The sequence below is a fragment of the Panthera leo genome, chromosome C1, assembly GCF_018350215.1.
Source record: "Panthera leo isolate Ple1 chromosome C1, P.leo_Ple1_pat1.1, whole genome shotgun sequence".
NCBI classification, from domain to species: domain Eukaryota; kingdom Metazoa; phylum Chordata; class Mammalia; order Carnivora; family Felidae; genus Panthera; species Panthera leo.
This window is the reverse complement of record NC_056686.1, coordinates 28,950,543-28,967,777: the sequence shown is the minus strand read 5'-3', so window position 1 is coordinate 28,967,777 and position 17,235 is coordinate 28,950,543. Positions and strand designations below refer to the sequence as shown.

The 17,235-nt window shown below is 51.2% G+C and overlaps 1 protein-coding gene and 1 long non-coding RNA gene across 8 annotated transcripts in view; one reads left to right on the top strand and one right to left on the bottom strand.

The window, feature by feature from the left end:
- Positions 1–1,862: 1,862 nt before the first annotated feature.
- On the bottom strand, positions 1,863–15,535 carry LOC122227553. Its single transcript, XR_006206116.1, has 3 exons — positions 15,451–15,535; positions 11,850–11,980; positions 1,863–2,117 (listed from the first exon to the last, which is right to left on the bottom strand). It is a non-coding gene; the product is annotated as an uncharacterized LOC122227553 (long non-coding RNA).
- Positions 5,227–17,235, top strand: part of EPHA10 (EPH receptor A10) — a 38,351-nt gene continuing 26,342 nt past the window's right edge. For all 7 annotated transcript variants that reach the window (XR_006206115.1, XM_042952130.1, XM_042952129.1 and 4 more), the window contains exons 1-5: positions 5,227–5,381; positions 7,286–7,350; positions 8,067–8,745; positions 14,740–14,895; positions 15,428–15,778. Coding sequence is in view for 6 of the 7 variants with exons in the window: in XM_042952130.1 (XP_042808064.1) it covers positions 5,276–5,381; positions 7,286–7,350; positions 8,067–8,745; positions 14,740–14,895; positions 15,428–15,778 (1,357 nt within the window). In the remaining variant the exon portion in view is untranslated. The remainder of the gene's footprint in view (positions 5,382–7,285; positions 7,351–8,066; positions 8,746–14,739; positions 14,896–15,427; positions 15,779–17,235) is intronic.

The following is a 17,235-nucleotide window of genomic DNA, read 5'->3' as shown; positions in this document are numbered from 1 at the left end:
TTTTTAGAATCCAAGTTTGGTGATTAGCTAAAACTCCAGAACAATCCCAATGCAAAATGTTGCTGTTCTATGCAGATCTAGCTCATTCAGTTACACTGATAAAATAATGTGAATAAAATTAATAAAATACCATTTTTGTTTAAGCCAATTTTAGTTAGGTTTCCAGTTACTACAACTGAAAAATCTTACCAAAGTGTTGATATCTCTGTCTTCATCATGTTGAAATGGTTGCAGCCACTTCAGGTGTCAATTGCAGATATGACATGCAGAGAAGAAGTGGGATGTTGCCTGTTAGGCAATTCCTTCTATTAGGAGAGAAAACCTTTTCCAGAATCTCTAATTCAGAAGGCCAGGGCTGTGTTACATACCCATGCCTAAGCTAACCCTGACACATGGAATGGGATGACAATGATTAACCAATAACAATCTTTATTCATCCCTGAACTTGGGGAGAAGGTCATCTTCTCTGAGCAAAGGACTGTAGTAGATGAACATCTGAACAAAACTGGGGATTTCTTAGCAATGAACAATATAAAAGAGAAAAGGCATTGAGTAGTCAACAGTATTTACCTCACTAACAGATATATTTTCTGTAAAGGTGTGTGTGTTTGTGTGTGTGTATGCATAGAAAATATCAGGAAGGGTACATATCAATCTATTAACATGTTTAAAATTTGAAATGGGACTATATGAGGGTAGTACTAATGGATATCTTTACTTTTTACTTACAAAATTTTTTATCAGTTTATATTACTTTGGTCATTTAAATTTAAAAGGTCTGCTTCAATCTCAAAATGAGCTCTTCAGAAATAAAATTAGGATTTTAAAAACAGTCAGAGAAGCATATGTTGATAGATCCCATTCCAAGCCCTGGCCCTTCATACAGTCACTGAGGTGCCAGTGGCAGGTTTATCCCTATTGGAAATTTGGAGGCACAAGGTACCAGAGCCTGATGCCCTCAAATATTTAAACCATCCAACTGCCTCCCCTTACACTCTCAAAGCAGCCTTTGCGTCATAAATTGGCTTCCTATGCACATTTTCCTACAAAGGAAGAATTTGCTGGACATGGTAATGTGAGAATTCTGGATTCCTTGGCAGTTCCATTTCTCATTGTATATTAATTCATTGGTTCTTTGAATCAGATAGCAATATTGGAGCTGAGTTAGTACGATCTACTTTCCAACCCTCCAACACATAGGTTCTTTCTTAGTGCTGTTAAAGTCAAGTTTATGATCCTGGACCATGATTAATTCACCAAGGTAAGTGTCACCTCTGAGGGCACTTGGCAGCTGGCCAGCCAGCCAGCCCTGATGACACTCCTGTCTCTTCAAGCACATTTCTTTCAGGCTCTCGTACTTTCTAGTCACATTCATCTCAACAAACTGTCTCCTTCTTTATCCCTCATTATGTCTTTTCCTCTATGACTGTCTCTCTCCTTTCTTTTTTTCTTTCTGTTTTTCACCTTAATTAACCATGAAGTTGAATAATAAAACATACCAGAACTATGTGACAAGTACTATGTGCTGGAATATATATATATATATATATATATATATATATATATATATATATATATAATATACATATAATATATATAAATATATATAAAATTTATATATATATAATATATATATATATATATAAATTATATTCTGACCTCACAATAACTCTGAAGTATTTTCACTCTTATTTTACAGAGGAGGAAGCAGAGTATCATAAAGTCTGAATATTTGTATTAATGAAAGGTTTTTGCTGCTTAATTTTCAAAGTCAATGAATTCAATATTTTATATTTCCTTTATCTTAGAAAAATACAATGTAAACACTTGTATATAACCTCCATCTTATTTTTGCTTGTGAATTTATTGTCCTAGAAAATAATTCACCTTGGAGATGTTTATTTTTCTTAAGCTGGGGAGTAGGAGATAGACCGGAAGAGGAAAGAGACAAATTGGAAATGTCCCTTTGAGCAGTAGGGCTTGCCACTGTTCTTTGCTCCTTCCTTGTCCTCTTTTCCAAGGAGAGGGATTGGCCCTGATTCTCTGAAGCAGTCTTAGTCTTCTCCATGGAGGAGATGACCTTCTCTGCCTAGCCAGGATGAATGTACTTTCTGGATCTGTGCAAAAGGAAGAGATCAAATTTTCAGCCCCTAGATGTATAACTTTCAGTAACTTGGAAATGGAAGTTGCAGTAAAGTTGGATTGGCTTCCTGGAAGATCACTTCTAATAAATAATTAGATGTTGAATTAAGCTGCTCAGCTCCAACAGGTGTTCTTCCCATCATGCTGCAGAGAGTAAGGTAGAAGTAGAGAGAAGCATCCCTTCTATCCCACCTCATATGGGGTTGGGGAGGAGCAGAGGAGAAAACAGGAGTTTCCAGATGGGTGCCAGGTTCCTCCACTCTTACTCCATGAAGTAAGGCTGCTTACCTTCTGGAGGTGCAAATAGCTAGGTCTGGGTTATAGGCTGGAGGAACAAGGCAGAGAGCCCTGGGCTGATGATTAGAGCAGGGCAGCAGAAAGGCCCCAGGTCCAGTTGAAAATGGAGGGTCCAGACTTTGGTAGGTTCCGCACCACGGACAGAAAATTTTCTACAGGCTGAAGCTGGCAGGTGGGCTCACAGTTCAGCACTATGCCAGAACCCCACCCCCACCCCACTCCTCTACTGGCTATTCCAGGGAAGAATCTAACCTGGCCCTTGGTTGACTGGACCCCAGCACTTTAAGTTCACAGTAAAATAGCTTAGTTTCCTTCTAAGGCCCTTTTGAATATCTTCACTTAGGTGTCTATTCAGCAGTCACCTGGTTGAGTGGAGTCCGCTTTGGAGGAACTCTTAAGATCTTGCTGATTTGCATATATCCTTATACACTGAGGCATCTCCGTCCTGGTTTTATTATAAATGAATTGTTCAGAGGAAGAAAGAAAAGGACTGAAGGATTGTTTCAAATCTTCTTTTCCTCTTCTTTCCCCCATTGCTAGGGTCTCAATCTGGCAATTTCCCCAAGGAGGCTACAGATGCATGTGGTGGGAGAGGATGAGAACCAGACTCCGGACAGCCAGGGGTTTGTTGGGGCATCTGTATGGCTTTCCCCAGATAATTTCCTCCATATGCTTGGCTCCTGAATGATCCTTCCAGGCTCCTAAGGAGTCTGCATTTTGTGTTAGCATACAGGGCCAGAACCTCTGGGCTGAAGTCCCTGGAGCGCAGGTAAGAAGCTGTGACTGGCGCCTTAGAGACTGCATAAGGGATGGGACCCGGTTTTGAAGAGAAGGGTGAGGGGTAGTGGAGTGAGGACTCATTCTGAAATGAAAGGAGTCCTGGGTCTCTAAGCAGCTTCTAAAAATACCAACTCCCAACGCTGGGGGTGGAGGGGGAGGGGAAAATTGAGCGTGAGAAGAATGAAGATGGAAGGAGGTAGGGGTGTAAGAGCGCTTCTTCAGGGAGATCTGATTTCAAAGACCCCACCTGCATCTAAGAACAGCTGGATGCCACACCTCCTTCTGCTTTCTCAGCGGGCTTCGGTGTCCTGTGGTGTCGGAGCCTCAGCCCCTCCTGATGACCTTTCTTTTTACCGGCAAAGGATCCCAACTCTTCCCAGCCACTCCTCCTTCTTGCTGTCCAGCAAGTATGTCTGTGAGCAAGGGTGCATAAACACACACATACTAGATGCGCATGCGCGCACACACACACACACACACACACACACACACACACACACACGACACAGGAAGGGAGCTTCCAGGCTAGCTCAGAGGCTTGTAAGTGGCCAGTTGTCTACGATGCCAGCAATTTTCATTATTCATTATCCATTACCCCAAGGAGGTATGGATTGTAGCAGAGACAGAGATTCACCCAGATATTTTCAGCACAGAGCATGGCACTCAGGGAGTGTTGGTTGAAAGGTAAGGAGCATATACATACACACAAAATGTACACTCAGGCCAGGCAGGTCATGGGGATACACGACTCATTAATTTTCAAGGGTTCTTCAGGCTGCTTTAGACACCATAAAGGAGCGGTGTTGGGTCCCCCAAGAAAAGAGCTTTGAAAAGCCACAGGGTGGGTGGAGCTTTCTCTGCTCAAGTTCAGCCCAGATGGTGGCGCTCAATAGCCGCCTCCTTCGTCCTGGAGGGCTCCAGCCCTTCCCACCACCAACGCCTTAAACCCTCAGCTTGCACATAAATGACCTTCACTAGATAGAGGTCGTGTTCCACGTTTCCTTGCAGCTTCCCCAGCGCTGGCTGAACTCCGCGAGGATTGCTCCGCCTCTTTCGCAGACCCCTGGGAGTCCCTGCCGCTGAGCTCCTTCCCAGTCACCTGGGATGGGCGGAGAGGGATTATCAAGGCGCGGGGGGGGGGGGGGGGGGGGGGGGGACTCCAGGCTCTGAGCAGACTGGGGAAAAGGGTAGTTGTGCAGAGTGCTGCCTGTGTCCTGGCAGCAAGAGCAGGAACCTGAGGAACCGATCGTTCATGCAAAATTTACCACCGCCCCATCCTGGCGTCCACATGGTTTCCCAACCTCGGAAGCGCTGCTGGTAGGGTGGGATTCCGTCTCCCACTTTGCTCTCCTTTCTAGAGTAGCTCCCAGGGTCAGCCTTAGCCCCTTCCTCCTGCCGGTGTGTGTGTGTGTGTGTGTGTGTGTGTGTGTGTGTGTGTGTGTGTGTGTTGTGTGAGGAGGGCGGGGAGAGAAGAGGGCAGGATTGAGCCATAAGACACCAGGAGCCTCAGACACAGGAAGAAGCCAAGGGCTTGTAGATAGAGGAGCTCCCCAGAGCTTGGGGTCGGGACATCAGGCTTCAAAAACCCTTGAAAGTCCTGGGAACAAGGGAGCTTCCAGCCTAGCTCAGAGGCTGCAAGTGTCGCGGCCTCCCCGAGGTTCGCCCCTCTTTAAGCCACGCCCACATTGTCTACTTCTCGGGAATGAGAGGCTAAGGTTTTGCGCTCTGGGCCTTCGTCGCCGGCTCATCCTCCTCCCCAGGAGCCAGACCAGCGTTCAGCGCTACCCACCCCCACGTTTGGAGATTGGCGGGACCCCTTCCTTCCCCCCTCCATTTCGCCGTTCCGCCCCTGGCCTATGAAACTCCACCCCTCCACCTTCTGCTGGCGGGGATTGGTGGACTTCCCGCGGCGGTGCCTAGTGATTGGTCCCCATGGATGACGGTAACCAGCGAGATCCCGCCCCCAGAAGGAGCTAGGGTCTGGGGGCACTGCTCAGCGGTGCTGGGGCTGGCGCGGCTTGAGCCGCCGCCGCACTGACAGCTTGGTCTGCGGACCATGGAGACTGGTGCCGGCCCACATCCGTTGCGCCTGTTCGTCTGCCTGATGCCGCTCTGTCTGGCGTTGCTTTTGGGACCAGGGAGGCCCGGGATCGCCGAGGAAGGTGAGGAAACTGGTGGCTGTTCTTGGAGCTTGGAATGCCAAAAGATAGGAGGCTGGAGAACTGGGGGTCTGAGGGAAGGAATCGTATAGAGAGACTGGAGTCTGTATTGGGGTTTGAGGCAAGCGGGCAGCGGGAAGCAAAGAACTAAAGAGGCAGAGAAAAAGGTAGCTAAGCAAAGGTGGCTAAGAAAATCGGGCTGGAGACCTGGAAGGCTGGGAGGAAAGAGACCAGGAATCGTGAGAGCCAGAGGCGGCGGTTCAGGTGCCGGTGAGACGGACAGGCTGAGCGATTGGAGGTGGGAGGTGTGGGGGCAGGGAGATGAAGAGAGCAGAGGAGACAGGGAGGTGTGGAGGTGAGATCGAAGTACGGGACGACGGGATGGAGCCCGAACCGCGAGGCAGGAGGTGGAGCGCTGGTAGGGGAGGGATGGCTGGGTCCGGGAGTAGCCCGACGTGCTGGAGAGGGAGCTGTCCGCAGTGCTGAATTTGGAGCGCAGACTACCCGAAGCGGTCCGCGCTGTTGGGCTTGGAGCTGCCTGCGGTACCAGGGCTCGCGCCTTGCCTCTGGATTTGGGGGAGCCGTACGCTCAGCTGAATCCAGAGGCGTCATATCCAGGTGTAGAATCCTGAGGAGCTGGAATCTAAAGCGCTGACCGGGGGGTTGGGGCGCTGGATCTCTGACGCCAATATGCAATTCCGATGTGCTGTCAGTTATAACAAAATCAGGAAGCTGTCGGTGGTCCTGCTTACTGTCACTGATGCCTCTGGAGCCAACCCTCTTAGAGACCCTCACCTTGGAGCCCCACCCCCTTGCTTAAGCTCTAGATTTGTAATCTTCCAAGACTTCAAGATGGCCTGGGCTCCTGTCTCTGAGCTGCTGCTGTGCTATCCAGACCAATGCTTCTTTGGGACCGATACTGAGAGCAGGAGAGAAGAAATTTTCATTTCTCCTGCTGCTGGCAGAGTCCACTCATTTTTCCCAGAGCCCCTAAGAGTCAAACTAAAAAGGTTCTAGTCTCTTCCATCCCTGGTGACTTCAGACCTCAGATGAGCCCCTGAGTATGAATGAATTCAGGATGTATGCAGAAATCCTCTAATATGCTCACTTTCTGTCTCTTCTTGACATGCAGTTATAATTTAGGGAGCCTAGAAGGTGGAAAGGGGGGCTCACTGACACCACCACCCCTTTCTTAGAGCCAATCTTAAGAGTACTTCCATGAACTCTGGCAGGCTGAATAATGACTCCCCAAATACGTCCACATCCTAATTCATCCCCAGAACCAATCAATCTTATTCTAAATGCAAAAGACTTTGCAGATGTGGTTAGGGGTCCTGAGATAGGGAGATTATCCTGGATTATTTGGATGGCCCCAATGAAATCACAAGGGTCCTTACAAGAGGGAAGCAGAAGGAGTCAGTGAGAGAAGGCAACTTGGTCACAGAAGGACTGGAGTGAAGCACTTTGAAGATGGAGGAGGATGCCACAAGCCAAGGAATCCAGGTGCCACTAGAAGCTGAAAAACTCAAGGAAATGGATTCTCCCCTCTGAACCTACAGATGGAACCAGTCCTGCTGACAGCCCAACTTTAGACCAATGAAATTGATTTTCAACTTCTGACCTCCAGAACTATAAGAGAATAAATAAGTAATTGATACTTGAAGCCACAGAGTTTGTGATGATTTGTTACAGCAACCACAGGAAACCGCTACAGGCTCCTTGCCTAACTGCTGTGGCTACCTCTTTCTGGACTCAAGCTACTCACACCCCACGCCTTCATGGGAAGGTACGGGGTGGGAAAAATTTGTCTCTGCTCCCTCAGCAAGTTTACAACGAACTCACAAAAGGGTCCCTCCCACCTTCCTGACCTTCTGACTTTCTGACATCTCTGTTCTTCCTCTCCCTAGTCATCCTCCTGGATTCCAAAGCCTCCCAGGCTGAGTTGGGCTGGACTGCACTGCCAAGTAATGGGGTAAGTGTAACCTTTCTCTCCCTCTCCCAGGAATCTTCTGGTGGTCTGAGACTCAATTCCTTTAGCTCTTTGTGGTTACAGCAGATCAAAATGCTCCTCAGAGCACGTGATCTCCAGCGGCACTGGCTTCAAGCCAGAGTGGCCTATTAGAAAACGTTGAGTCTTCAGTCAGTCCAAGAAGAAAAGAAAAAAAGAGAAAGATAATGAGGGGAAAACCGACTGTGTCTAGCAACAGAAATGTGTCATCTAGATGAGCCAATGCTGGACAGTGTCTTGCGCATAGCAGGTCCTCCAAGCAGTGTTGCTGATTGATGGATTGATAGAAGGAGCGAGATTTAAAATCCTGAAAGTGGCTTAGAAACTTGGTGGGGGTGGGCAGATGTGGCTGTATGGCTGCAGCCTGGTCCCCGTGTGGGCACCTGGTGGAGAGCCGGGAGACTTCAGACACCATTCCCAGCTCTGCTGCTAATTCGATGTTCATATCCAGTCAAATCACTCTTTCTGGAGCCTCAGTTTCCCGACCTATAAAATTAAGGGTTGGACTCTTTGTCTCCAACGTTTCTCCCAGCTCTGCATCTTATAATTTCAGGGGGATGGGGTGTGTGTAGAATGCGAGATGATGGGGAAGGGGTTTTTCAGCTTTAGACACCACCAGGGCTTCACCTCCTGGGGGCGCCTTGGCTCTGAGCTTCCCACATCTTTGTTCTCCTCCCCAGTGGGAGGAGATCAGCGGCGTGGACGAGCATGACCGTCCGATCCGCACATACCAGGTGTGCAACGTGCTGGAGCCCAACCAGGACAACTGGTTGCAAACTGGCTGGATCAGCCGTGGCCGCGGGCAGCGCATCTTCGTGGAGCTGCAGTTCACACTGCGCGACTGCAGCAGCATCCCGGGCGCCGCGGGCACCTGCAAGGAGACTTTCAACGTCTACTACCTGGAAACAGAGGCTGACCTGGGCCGCGGGCGTCCCCGCCCAGGTGGCAGCCGGCCCCGCAAGATCGATACAATCGCTGCAGATGAGAGCTTCACGCAGGGCGACCTGGGAGAGCGCAAGATGAAGCTGAACACGGAGGTGCGCGAGATCGGTCCGCTCAGCCGGCGGGGTTTCCACCTGGCCTTTCAGGACGTGGGCGCATGCGTTGCGCTGGTCTCTGTGCGCGTCTACTACAAGCAGTGCCGCGCGACGGTGCGGGGCCTGGCGGCGTTCCCAGCCACCGCAGCTGAGAGTGCCTTCTCCACGCTGGTGGAGGTGACGGGAACGTGCGTGGCGCACTCAGAAGGGGAGCCCGGCAGCCCCCCGCGCATGCACTGTGGCGCTGATGGTGAATGGCTGGTGCCCGTGGGCCGCTGCAGCTGCAGTGCGGGATTCCAGGAACGTGGTGACATCTGTGAAGGTATTCAGCGGACGAGGGGGCGTGGCGTGGGGGCGTAGCGCGCAGGTGGCAATTGGGAGAGAGTATGCCGTAGATCAAAGAGGCAGGAGGAGGAGTGGAGCAGCTGTGGGCTGTGGAGCCCAGAGCCCTGACCTTCTGTGGAGCTTTCCAGTGGGTCCAGCCAGGACCACTGAACGAAGTTACGAGGAGGTGAATTTGACTTCATATAAGGGGGCATTAGGGGCTTACATTTCAGGCACTATGATAAGCACCTCGCAAAGGATGTCTCATTTATTCTTGGCAATAAAGTAAGTCACCAGTATCCCTATTTCACAGATGAGGAAACGGAGGCTCAGAGAGATTAGCACCTCGCTTGCAAAGTTAGTAAATGGGGAACAAGGGTTCGAACCAGATTCGCCCAACTGCCAAGTTCTTTCTATTACGCCATGCTGCCTCCCGTATGCATAAAGAAAAATGATACAGCAGCCCAACTCTACTAGCTATGGACTAGGGGGATTGGTTACATTATAGTGAGCTCCCTGTCACTGATAATATGCAAGTCAGAATCTGGCAGGGGGATTCTTGAGCTGGAGAGAAAGACTGAGAGGTTGTGCTAGATGACTAGTAAGATCTCACCCAACTCTTCGAACTGTGAGTCAAAGTGCCCCCTGAGGGAGACCCTTCATGTGGGGGCTCTGTTGGGTTCTCAGGTCTGTGTGGGCACCGGGCCGGACCTCTCCTTTTCTCCCCTATCTGTGGCTCTGAGGACTGAGGGTAAAGATGGGGTATGGATGTGTGCCTTTAGTGTAGAAAGATCAAGAGAGGCTTCTAAGCCACGTCCTTTTCTGGGTGCCAGGACAACAGAAATGAGTCAGAGATAGTCTCAACTCTTCAGAAGCTCTATAGATGGAAAACATAAAAATTGAAAAATCACAAGGTGATATGTGATCCAATGGAGGGATTAATATAGAGGTGGGAAGACAGAGGAGGAAATGACTCAACTTAATGTCACTCCTTTGTTCAACTGTCCATTCGATATGAGTTGAGAACTTGCCAAGTGCATTTAGGGAGGGTTTATTATATATATTTAGAGGAATGTCACCATCTCTTTCCTGGTGGGAACTTATGGATTAGTAAGGGACTTGGAGGCACGAACCTTCCTGAACTCTCCAAGTAGGGTTAGGAAACACTTCTGTTCTCCAGCACCCATTGCAACCTCTACTTCTTGCTTAAAAAAAATTAAGTACAGTTGACTGCAATCTCTATTTCTGCACTTACCCCATGCTATGTAGTGATCTACTTGTGTGTGTTTCCACCACTGGACTAGTGACTGACTTCAGGCAATGGTTGTATCACATTTTAGCGCGCCAGTATCCATAACAGGATGTGGTAAGTGCCCAATGGAAATGTACTGAGTGAAGGAGTGGTTACCATAGGGTGTGATACATATCAACAGAGAATTGAGGAAGCCTGGAGAAGGGAGAACCCCAATCTAAGCGTGGAGAGAGACAGTGAGAAGGCCTTTCTTCCAGGCAAATAAAAACATTCTGACTTAAGAGACTGTCTGCAGAAGCATGGAGGCAGGAGGGAATGTAGCATGACTGGGGCTGGGGGCTGGGGGCAGAGGGCATTTGGGGGTGTGAGGGCTGATGGGGCTGGAGAGGGGCAGGAACAAATCATGAAGGGCCTTGAACTTTAGGATAAAGTGCTGAGACTATATGCTGTTGACCAATGGGGAGGCTTTGAAGCAGGGGTCTGACATGTTCAGATTTGTATTTTCAAAAGATCACTCAAGCCGTAATTACAAAGAAAGAATTGAGGAAGGAAGGATTAAGGGGTAGAAAATAAGAAAGATGGGACAACAGTCCAGGAGAAAGAATGCATGGTCTGAAGTGAGACAGTAGCAGAGGTCATTGAGAGATGAGGATGGATGTGACAGCCTCCACAGCACTTGGTGACCATGTGACACAGGAGAAAAGAAGAGTCCTTTTTGATTCATTTACTTCTAGGGGATTGGATGGACAGAGGATCATTTGCTGGGGTAGAGATCACAGGACATCGATGGACACCGAATCTGTGGTGTCTGGGGTGCATTAAGTGGAGGTAGCTAGAAAGTGAGTCTGGAGCTCAGCAACAGAGAGAGAGAGAGAGAGAGAGAGAGAGATACTACTTAAAGCTGTGGGTACGGTTGGGACAGACCAAGGCGAGGTAAGAAGCAAGAGGGCCAATGATGAAGTCTCATAGAACAGCGGTATTTAAGGGTTTAAGGGGGAGTAGGAGAATCAAAGCCCATAAAAAAGGACCTTGAGGGAGACTCAGAGGCTGGGGAAGATCTAGGAGAGTGTTATTTCTGGCAGCCAAGGGAGGTGGAGGGGTCCAGGAGGGAAGGGCTTATAGTGTTGGTGAGCAGTCAGGTAAGGTGAGGTTTGGACAATGTCCACCCGGTGGCCCTGGCCAAAGCAGTTTCTGTTGAGTAACGGAGAGAGACACCAGGCTGCCAGGAGGCTGGGGGATGAAGGAAGTTGGGGAGCTAGAGTAGGGAACACACACAAAGTCTCTGGGAGGCTGGATTGGAAAGGGGAGGAGAGGGAGGTGGTATCTTGAGGAAGACATTGGGTTGAGAGGAGATTTTGACTGTAGATGGGAGCCTTGTTTATTTATATGCTGAGGGAAGGAGCCAGTGGGGCACCAAGCAGGGGGTGGTGGGAGTGGTCTGCCCCAGGGGGGATGTATTTTATTACTGACATGGCTTAGAATTGCTGACACTTGTTGCTAACCAAGATCGGGCCATGTTTTCGTCAGTTTCATTGTTTTTTAATACTCCGTACATCGTGCCCTTCCTGCCTGCACCCCAAATGGACCACTTTTACCGCTCCATTCCTCTGTTCTGTCACCGGGAGGAAGCAGTAGAGAAGGAGCAATGTAAGAAGTAGGAACCATATGAGTGATGGAAGATAGTCTGGGAGGAGGAGAAGGGGGCAGGACCCAGAGTGAAGGAGGAGGGGCTGGAGGCCTCCAACAGGAGGTGGCTCATCCTTTCCTCTAGGTCTAGAAGGAACGGGGAGAAGAAAGATGGGTGTGGAGGGAGGTTCGCCGGTTTGACGGCCGGACATTGAGGGACTTACCAACTGACAGCCTCTCTTCTCCTTGTGACGTGGGAGGAAGGCATCTGCACCAGTGGACAGTAGGATCCTGGTCTGTTTCATTCACTCTGTCTCTAGATCCTAGCTCCAGAGCACCTGACTCACAGTAGATGCTAAAAAAAAATCATCCAATGAATGGATCAGGGTCTGGAAGAGGGGGTTTGGATACACATTCTGGGCAATCTCACACACACACACACACACACACACACACACACACACACACACACTCAGGAACCCAGTCCCCCTTCTGACTTAAGCTGAGACCAGACCAAAAGCCACTTGTAATGGTATCAGCTCTGCCTTGGGGAATGGGGAGCTGGGGAGGGTGCCAGGGAGAGGTTCATAAGCGAGGTGGTTTTTTTTCTTCCTGTTTCTTCTCTTTCTTATTTATTTATTTTTTCATTTATTTTTATTTTTTAAGGGAGTTATTATTTTGAACTGGGGTCTGGAGAAACATAGGAGTTTGCCAAGGGAAAAGGGCTGTGAGACATTACAGGACAAGAGCCAGAGGTGTGAAACGAAGAGTTCAGTGTGGCAAGGGTAGGGTGGTTGGCACTGGGGAGGTGCTGGCGGGTTTTAAGAAGGGAAGTGAAATGCTCAGGTTTGTGTTCAGAAAGTGAAGGCCTTCCAGTGCCTTCTACAGCTGAGTACAGAGCCTTCTCTAAAGGTAGACCGATGCGGAGGGGATAGAACCAAGATGTTCTCTCTCCCTTTTGTTTCTCTCTTTTATTTACCCTCTCCTGGTCACTAGGGTTTTGGGGGGTGGGGGAGATCAGGGTGTACAACCTGAGTCTTCCAATCTCTGTGGGAGTGCCCTGGAGCAGGGGGACCCAAGCAAATATTCTCTAAGGCTCCCCAGGGCACACAGAGACCCTGTGGTGGGGTGGCAGGAGAGGGGGGTTACAGACAGGGAGGCTTATATGGACTCAATATAAGGAAGCCCTTTCTCAGCAGAGGCATCCTCAGAAGAAGGTGGGCTCCCCATTTCTGAGCAGAGACTGTGGCTACTTCTAGGAAAGGTGCCAGAGGACCGCACCAGCGGGAGTTAAACTAGGTGATCTCTGACATTTGCCTCTGACCTTGATGAAGACAGGGAGGGGCCTGCAGTCAAGAGGCTCTCATGAGTCTGAGCCTCCACACAAACCTCCTCTAAACAGAGTCTGTCAAAGAGATAACCACCTCGGTCTCCGTTGGGACACACATCTCTGGGACAGTGGATGTCCCAAACATGCAGAGAAAGGGAGCCTCTGGTACTTTTCCCTACTGCTGGGAGATCCTGCCGACAGATCTCCACTCTGACTTCACAACAGAGGTGGGCAGGCCAAGGTTATCATCCCCACTTGACTGATGGTTTCTTGAGGCCAGAGAGGCATAGAAAGGGGCAGAGCTAACACTGGAACCCAGGCCATCCGAGTCCCAGCGGGGGTTGCCGTTGGTCACCAGCCCACCATGTTAGTGAGCGCCATGCTCTGCTCTGAAGACAGATTATTTCCAAAGCTTCTGAAGCTTCACAGGCCCTGCCCAAAGCTGTGTTGCCGAGGACTCAGCAAGGTAGAACCTCCAAAGCCTAAGCCTTCCAGATAACGAGAAACCCGCAGCTTACTCCCCTCTTCTCCCAGACAGGCTGAAAATCCTTCCTGAGGGCTAGTCTGCATCCCCTCTGTTGTACTGTGTGTGTCTTCTTGGGGTTGGAGAGCAGCCAGCCTTCCAGAACCAGCTAAACTAGCAAGAAGGCCTGGTGGGTGCAGGGAGGGAGGTGAGAACCACCCAGAAGCTGAGAGGAGGGCCAGGAGCCACTGCCTCCCTGCCACCTGGCCCAGCTGGTGAGACATTTTTTCGAGTGGGCGTTCAGCCATTTCCACTTCAGGCCTGTGACAGAGGAACAGTAATTACTACCACTGTTGTGTACGTGTTGTCTGTGCCGGGCTAAGCGGCTTATGCTTCACCTCAGTTAATCCTCCAACAACCTTTTTGAGGTGGGTATTCTACCCGAGGCTCAGAGAGGTCAACCAATTTGCCCAAGGCCAACAGCAAGTAAGTGGTAAACAACCCAGGCGCAAACCCAGGTTGTTCGGATATAAAGAGCCTGTGCTCTTAACAACCTGCATTCTGGGTGAGCCCGGAGAAGTGACAGAAGCAAAGTAACTGGGGAGGGTGTCCAGACCAAAAGTAGAGAGACTTCACCTTCCTTCAGTCTACTCTCACCCTCCGCCCCCAGCCCCCACACCTGGCTGGCTCCACTTTCAAACTGGAACCAAGTGCATCAGTTGAGGATTTGTGATGCCACGAACCCCCGATGGTAGTGGTGGGAGGATGGGCTCTGACGACAACAGTGAGTGTGTGTGTCACTGTAAGTGTGTGGGTGTCTGTCCTTGGGTAGCTGTGAAATACCCCTTGGAGGCACCGCTCTTCTGGGCTCACATCAAGACTGGAGAGTTTGGCTTATTTTCTTCCAGTGGGCATTAATTAGGGCAGCATGGTGCGGGCTCTGAAAGCTGTCTGCTGGGGCTGGAATCCCACCATTTACTAGCTGTGGGTCATTGGGCGAGTTACTGAACGTCTCTGAGCCTTAGTTCCCTCATTTAAGAAGATGACGATAAAGGACGCACCTCACAGACTGTTGGGAGGATTAAACGAATTACTAAAGGTAAAACGCTAGTGTTCTGCACACATTAAGCGCTCGCTAAGGGTGAGGTAGCCCTGGGTTACGTCGGGAGCTGCCATCCCACGCGGCTGTTATTGGACTAGCTGAGACTCCCTTCCGGGCACAGTTCCCGGACTTAAAGTCACCCTAATGGGGCAGGCAGGAAGGTGGGGGGGAGAGACACGCTGTGGAGGAGACCCTTCCTCACGTGGCTCCGCCCCGCAGCCTGTCCCCCAGGGTTTTACAAGTTGTCCTCGCGTCGGCCGCTCTGCTCCCCGTGCCCAGAGCACAGCCGGGCCCTGGAAAACGCCTCCACGTTCTGCGTGTGCCAGGACAGCTACGCGCGCTCGCCCACCGACCCGCCATCGGCCTCCTGCACCCGTGAGTGCCCCTCCGGAAGGCGTTCGCAGAGGGGGAGGAGGGAGTCAATAAAGGCGTGGGGGAGGGGTTGCTGAGGGCAGGGGGCTCCGCACTGGTGAGCGTGGGAAGGGCGTGGGGGCCACGACCCGGATGGCGGGGTGGAGGGAGGGGAGCCGGGGGTGGGGATGGGGCCCGGGCCTTGGGTGGGAAAAACCAGGGCAAGAGTCCAGAGGACGGAGGGATGAGGCCGGCTTCTCGTGGAGTGGACCCCCCCCCCCCACGCCCTCACCTCACCCTGCTCCCCGGCCAGAGGGGGGCTCCCGCCCCTCACACTCAGCTCTGCGCCCCGCAACCCCATCCTCCTCCGCTCACTAACCTCCTCCCACCTCCCTGGCCCTCCCTCCACTCACTGGCCTCCACGCCCCCTTCCGTCTCTCCCCCATCAATGGCCTCACTTACCCCCCAGTCCCTCCCCCCCCACGCCCCTCCTGCTCCCCCCCCACTAACCTCCCCCCCCCCCCCCCACCCCGCCCCGGCTCGCCCCGCACCCCAGGGCCGCCGTCGGCGCCGCGGGACCTGCAGTACAGCCTGAGCCGCTCGCCGCTGGCGCTGAGGCTGCGTTGGCTGCCGCCCGCCGACTCGGGCGGCCGCTCGGACGTCACGTACTCGCTGCTGTGCCTGCGCTGCGGCCGTGAGGGCCCGGCGGGCGCGTGCGAGCCGTGCGGGCCGCGCGTGGCCTTCGTGCCGCGCCAGGCCGGGCTGCGGGAGCGCGCCGCCACGCTGCTCCACCTGCGGCCCGGGGCGCGCTACACCGTGCGCGTGGCGGCGCTCAACGGCGTGTCGGGCCCGGCTGCCGCCGCGGGAGCCACCTACGCGCAGGTCACCGTGTCCACGGGGCCCGGGGGTAAGGTCGCCCGCGCCCCTCTCCGCTTAGAGCGGGCTCCCCGCGTCTCCCCCGGAGGCGTGGCCCCCACCGACGTCCCTGACGGCGGGGACCCCCAGCAGACGGCCAGCCCTGCCCGAGGGCCCCGGGGGAGGGACTGAGGACGCGGGTGACGCGGTGCCGCCGGGCCAGAGCGGTTGCGGGCGTTTCCGGGAGTCCGCGGGAGGCAGTGGGCGCCCCTGCTCCCGACCTCGCAGAGAGCCTGGCACCGCACCCAGCTCGCGGCTGCCCTGCCTCTCATCTCCCGCGGGAAAGAGCGGAGAGCCCCGCCACCTTTTGCTGTCCCTTTTTAAAAATTTCAGCAGGAAGGGCAGAGTCGTCTCTCCTCCTTTACTGTCTCAGAAAGAGGGGTTCTGTCGTGTTGTTCCCCCCCCCCCCCAGCCCCCAGCCTCCATCCCTGCAGCATCGGTCACCCTCTTTCCTGGTCCCGGAGAAGAGCAAGGAAGCACTTAGGGTCAGACCGTAGGGACGATAGAAGTCACTAGTCAACACGGAGCGGTCACATTTTTGAGTCTGGGCTAGAAAGGAGTAAATGATGACCTACACTCCTTTTAGGCTACATCATCCCCACTCTCGAAAATTACTTTTACTCGTCTTTCACCCAGCTGGGGTGCACCTTCGCGTAATCCTTCAAGTACCCTTTGCAAGAAAGTGAGTGTGGTTTCTGAGCCTTTTCATACCTGAGATGTGATTGCTTTGTGACTCGACTTCCCCATCTTCTGGCAGTTGTATTGCAGAGAAGTCTGAGGCCAGGGTGATTTTTATATTGAACTCTTTTCATTGAGTTTGGCTGGTACATAGTAAAACTTGTGATCTGCACACATTTTTTTTTTGGTATTCCTGGAGAAAACCTTTTTTCAGTTATTGCTTTGACTAGAATTTCTGATAGCTTCCAATATCTCTCTTAAGAATCTCTCTAAGCCTTAGGTTGTACATCCATTTTCTGATTCTCAAATCTTGTCACTCGCTTTATCATTTTTAGCTCTTAATCCATTTTCTCTGCCTTTTGGGAGAGATTTCCAATTTGTCTGGTTTTTTGGAATAACAGTTTTGCTCTGTTTTTTACTATCTCGATTATGACTTAACATTTGCTATTGCATTTACATGTAAAAAATCAATATTGAGAAAGAAAAAAGCACCCATAATCCTATTACCCAGAGATATACAACTATTAATATCTTGGAGTGTATCCTTCCACATTTTTTTCTTATCTCTCTATCCATATCTAGAACTATCTACTATAAAATCCCTTTTGTATAATATATGTGATATGAGATTTTTATCTGGTATTTCATATTAACATCCTATTTTGATATAGATGGATTTAAAAATCGTGTTGAGATACTGTTTCCTTTTATTAATAAAAATACTAAGCTTCCGCTGATTGAATGCTGCTCTGTGTTTGGTGCTGGATCTTG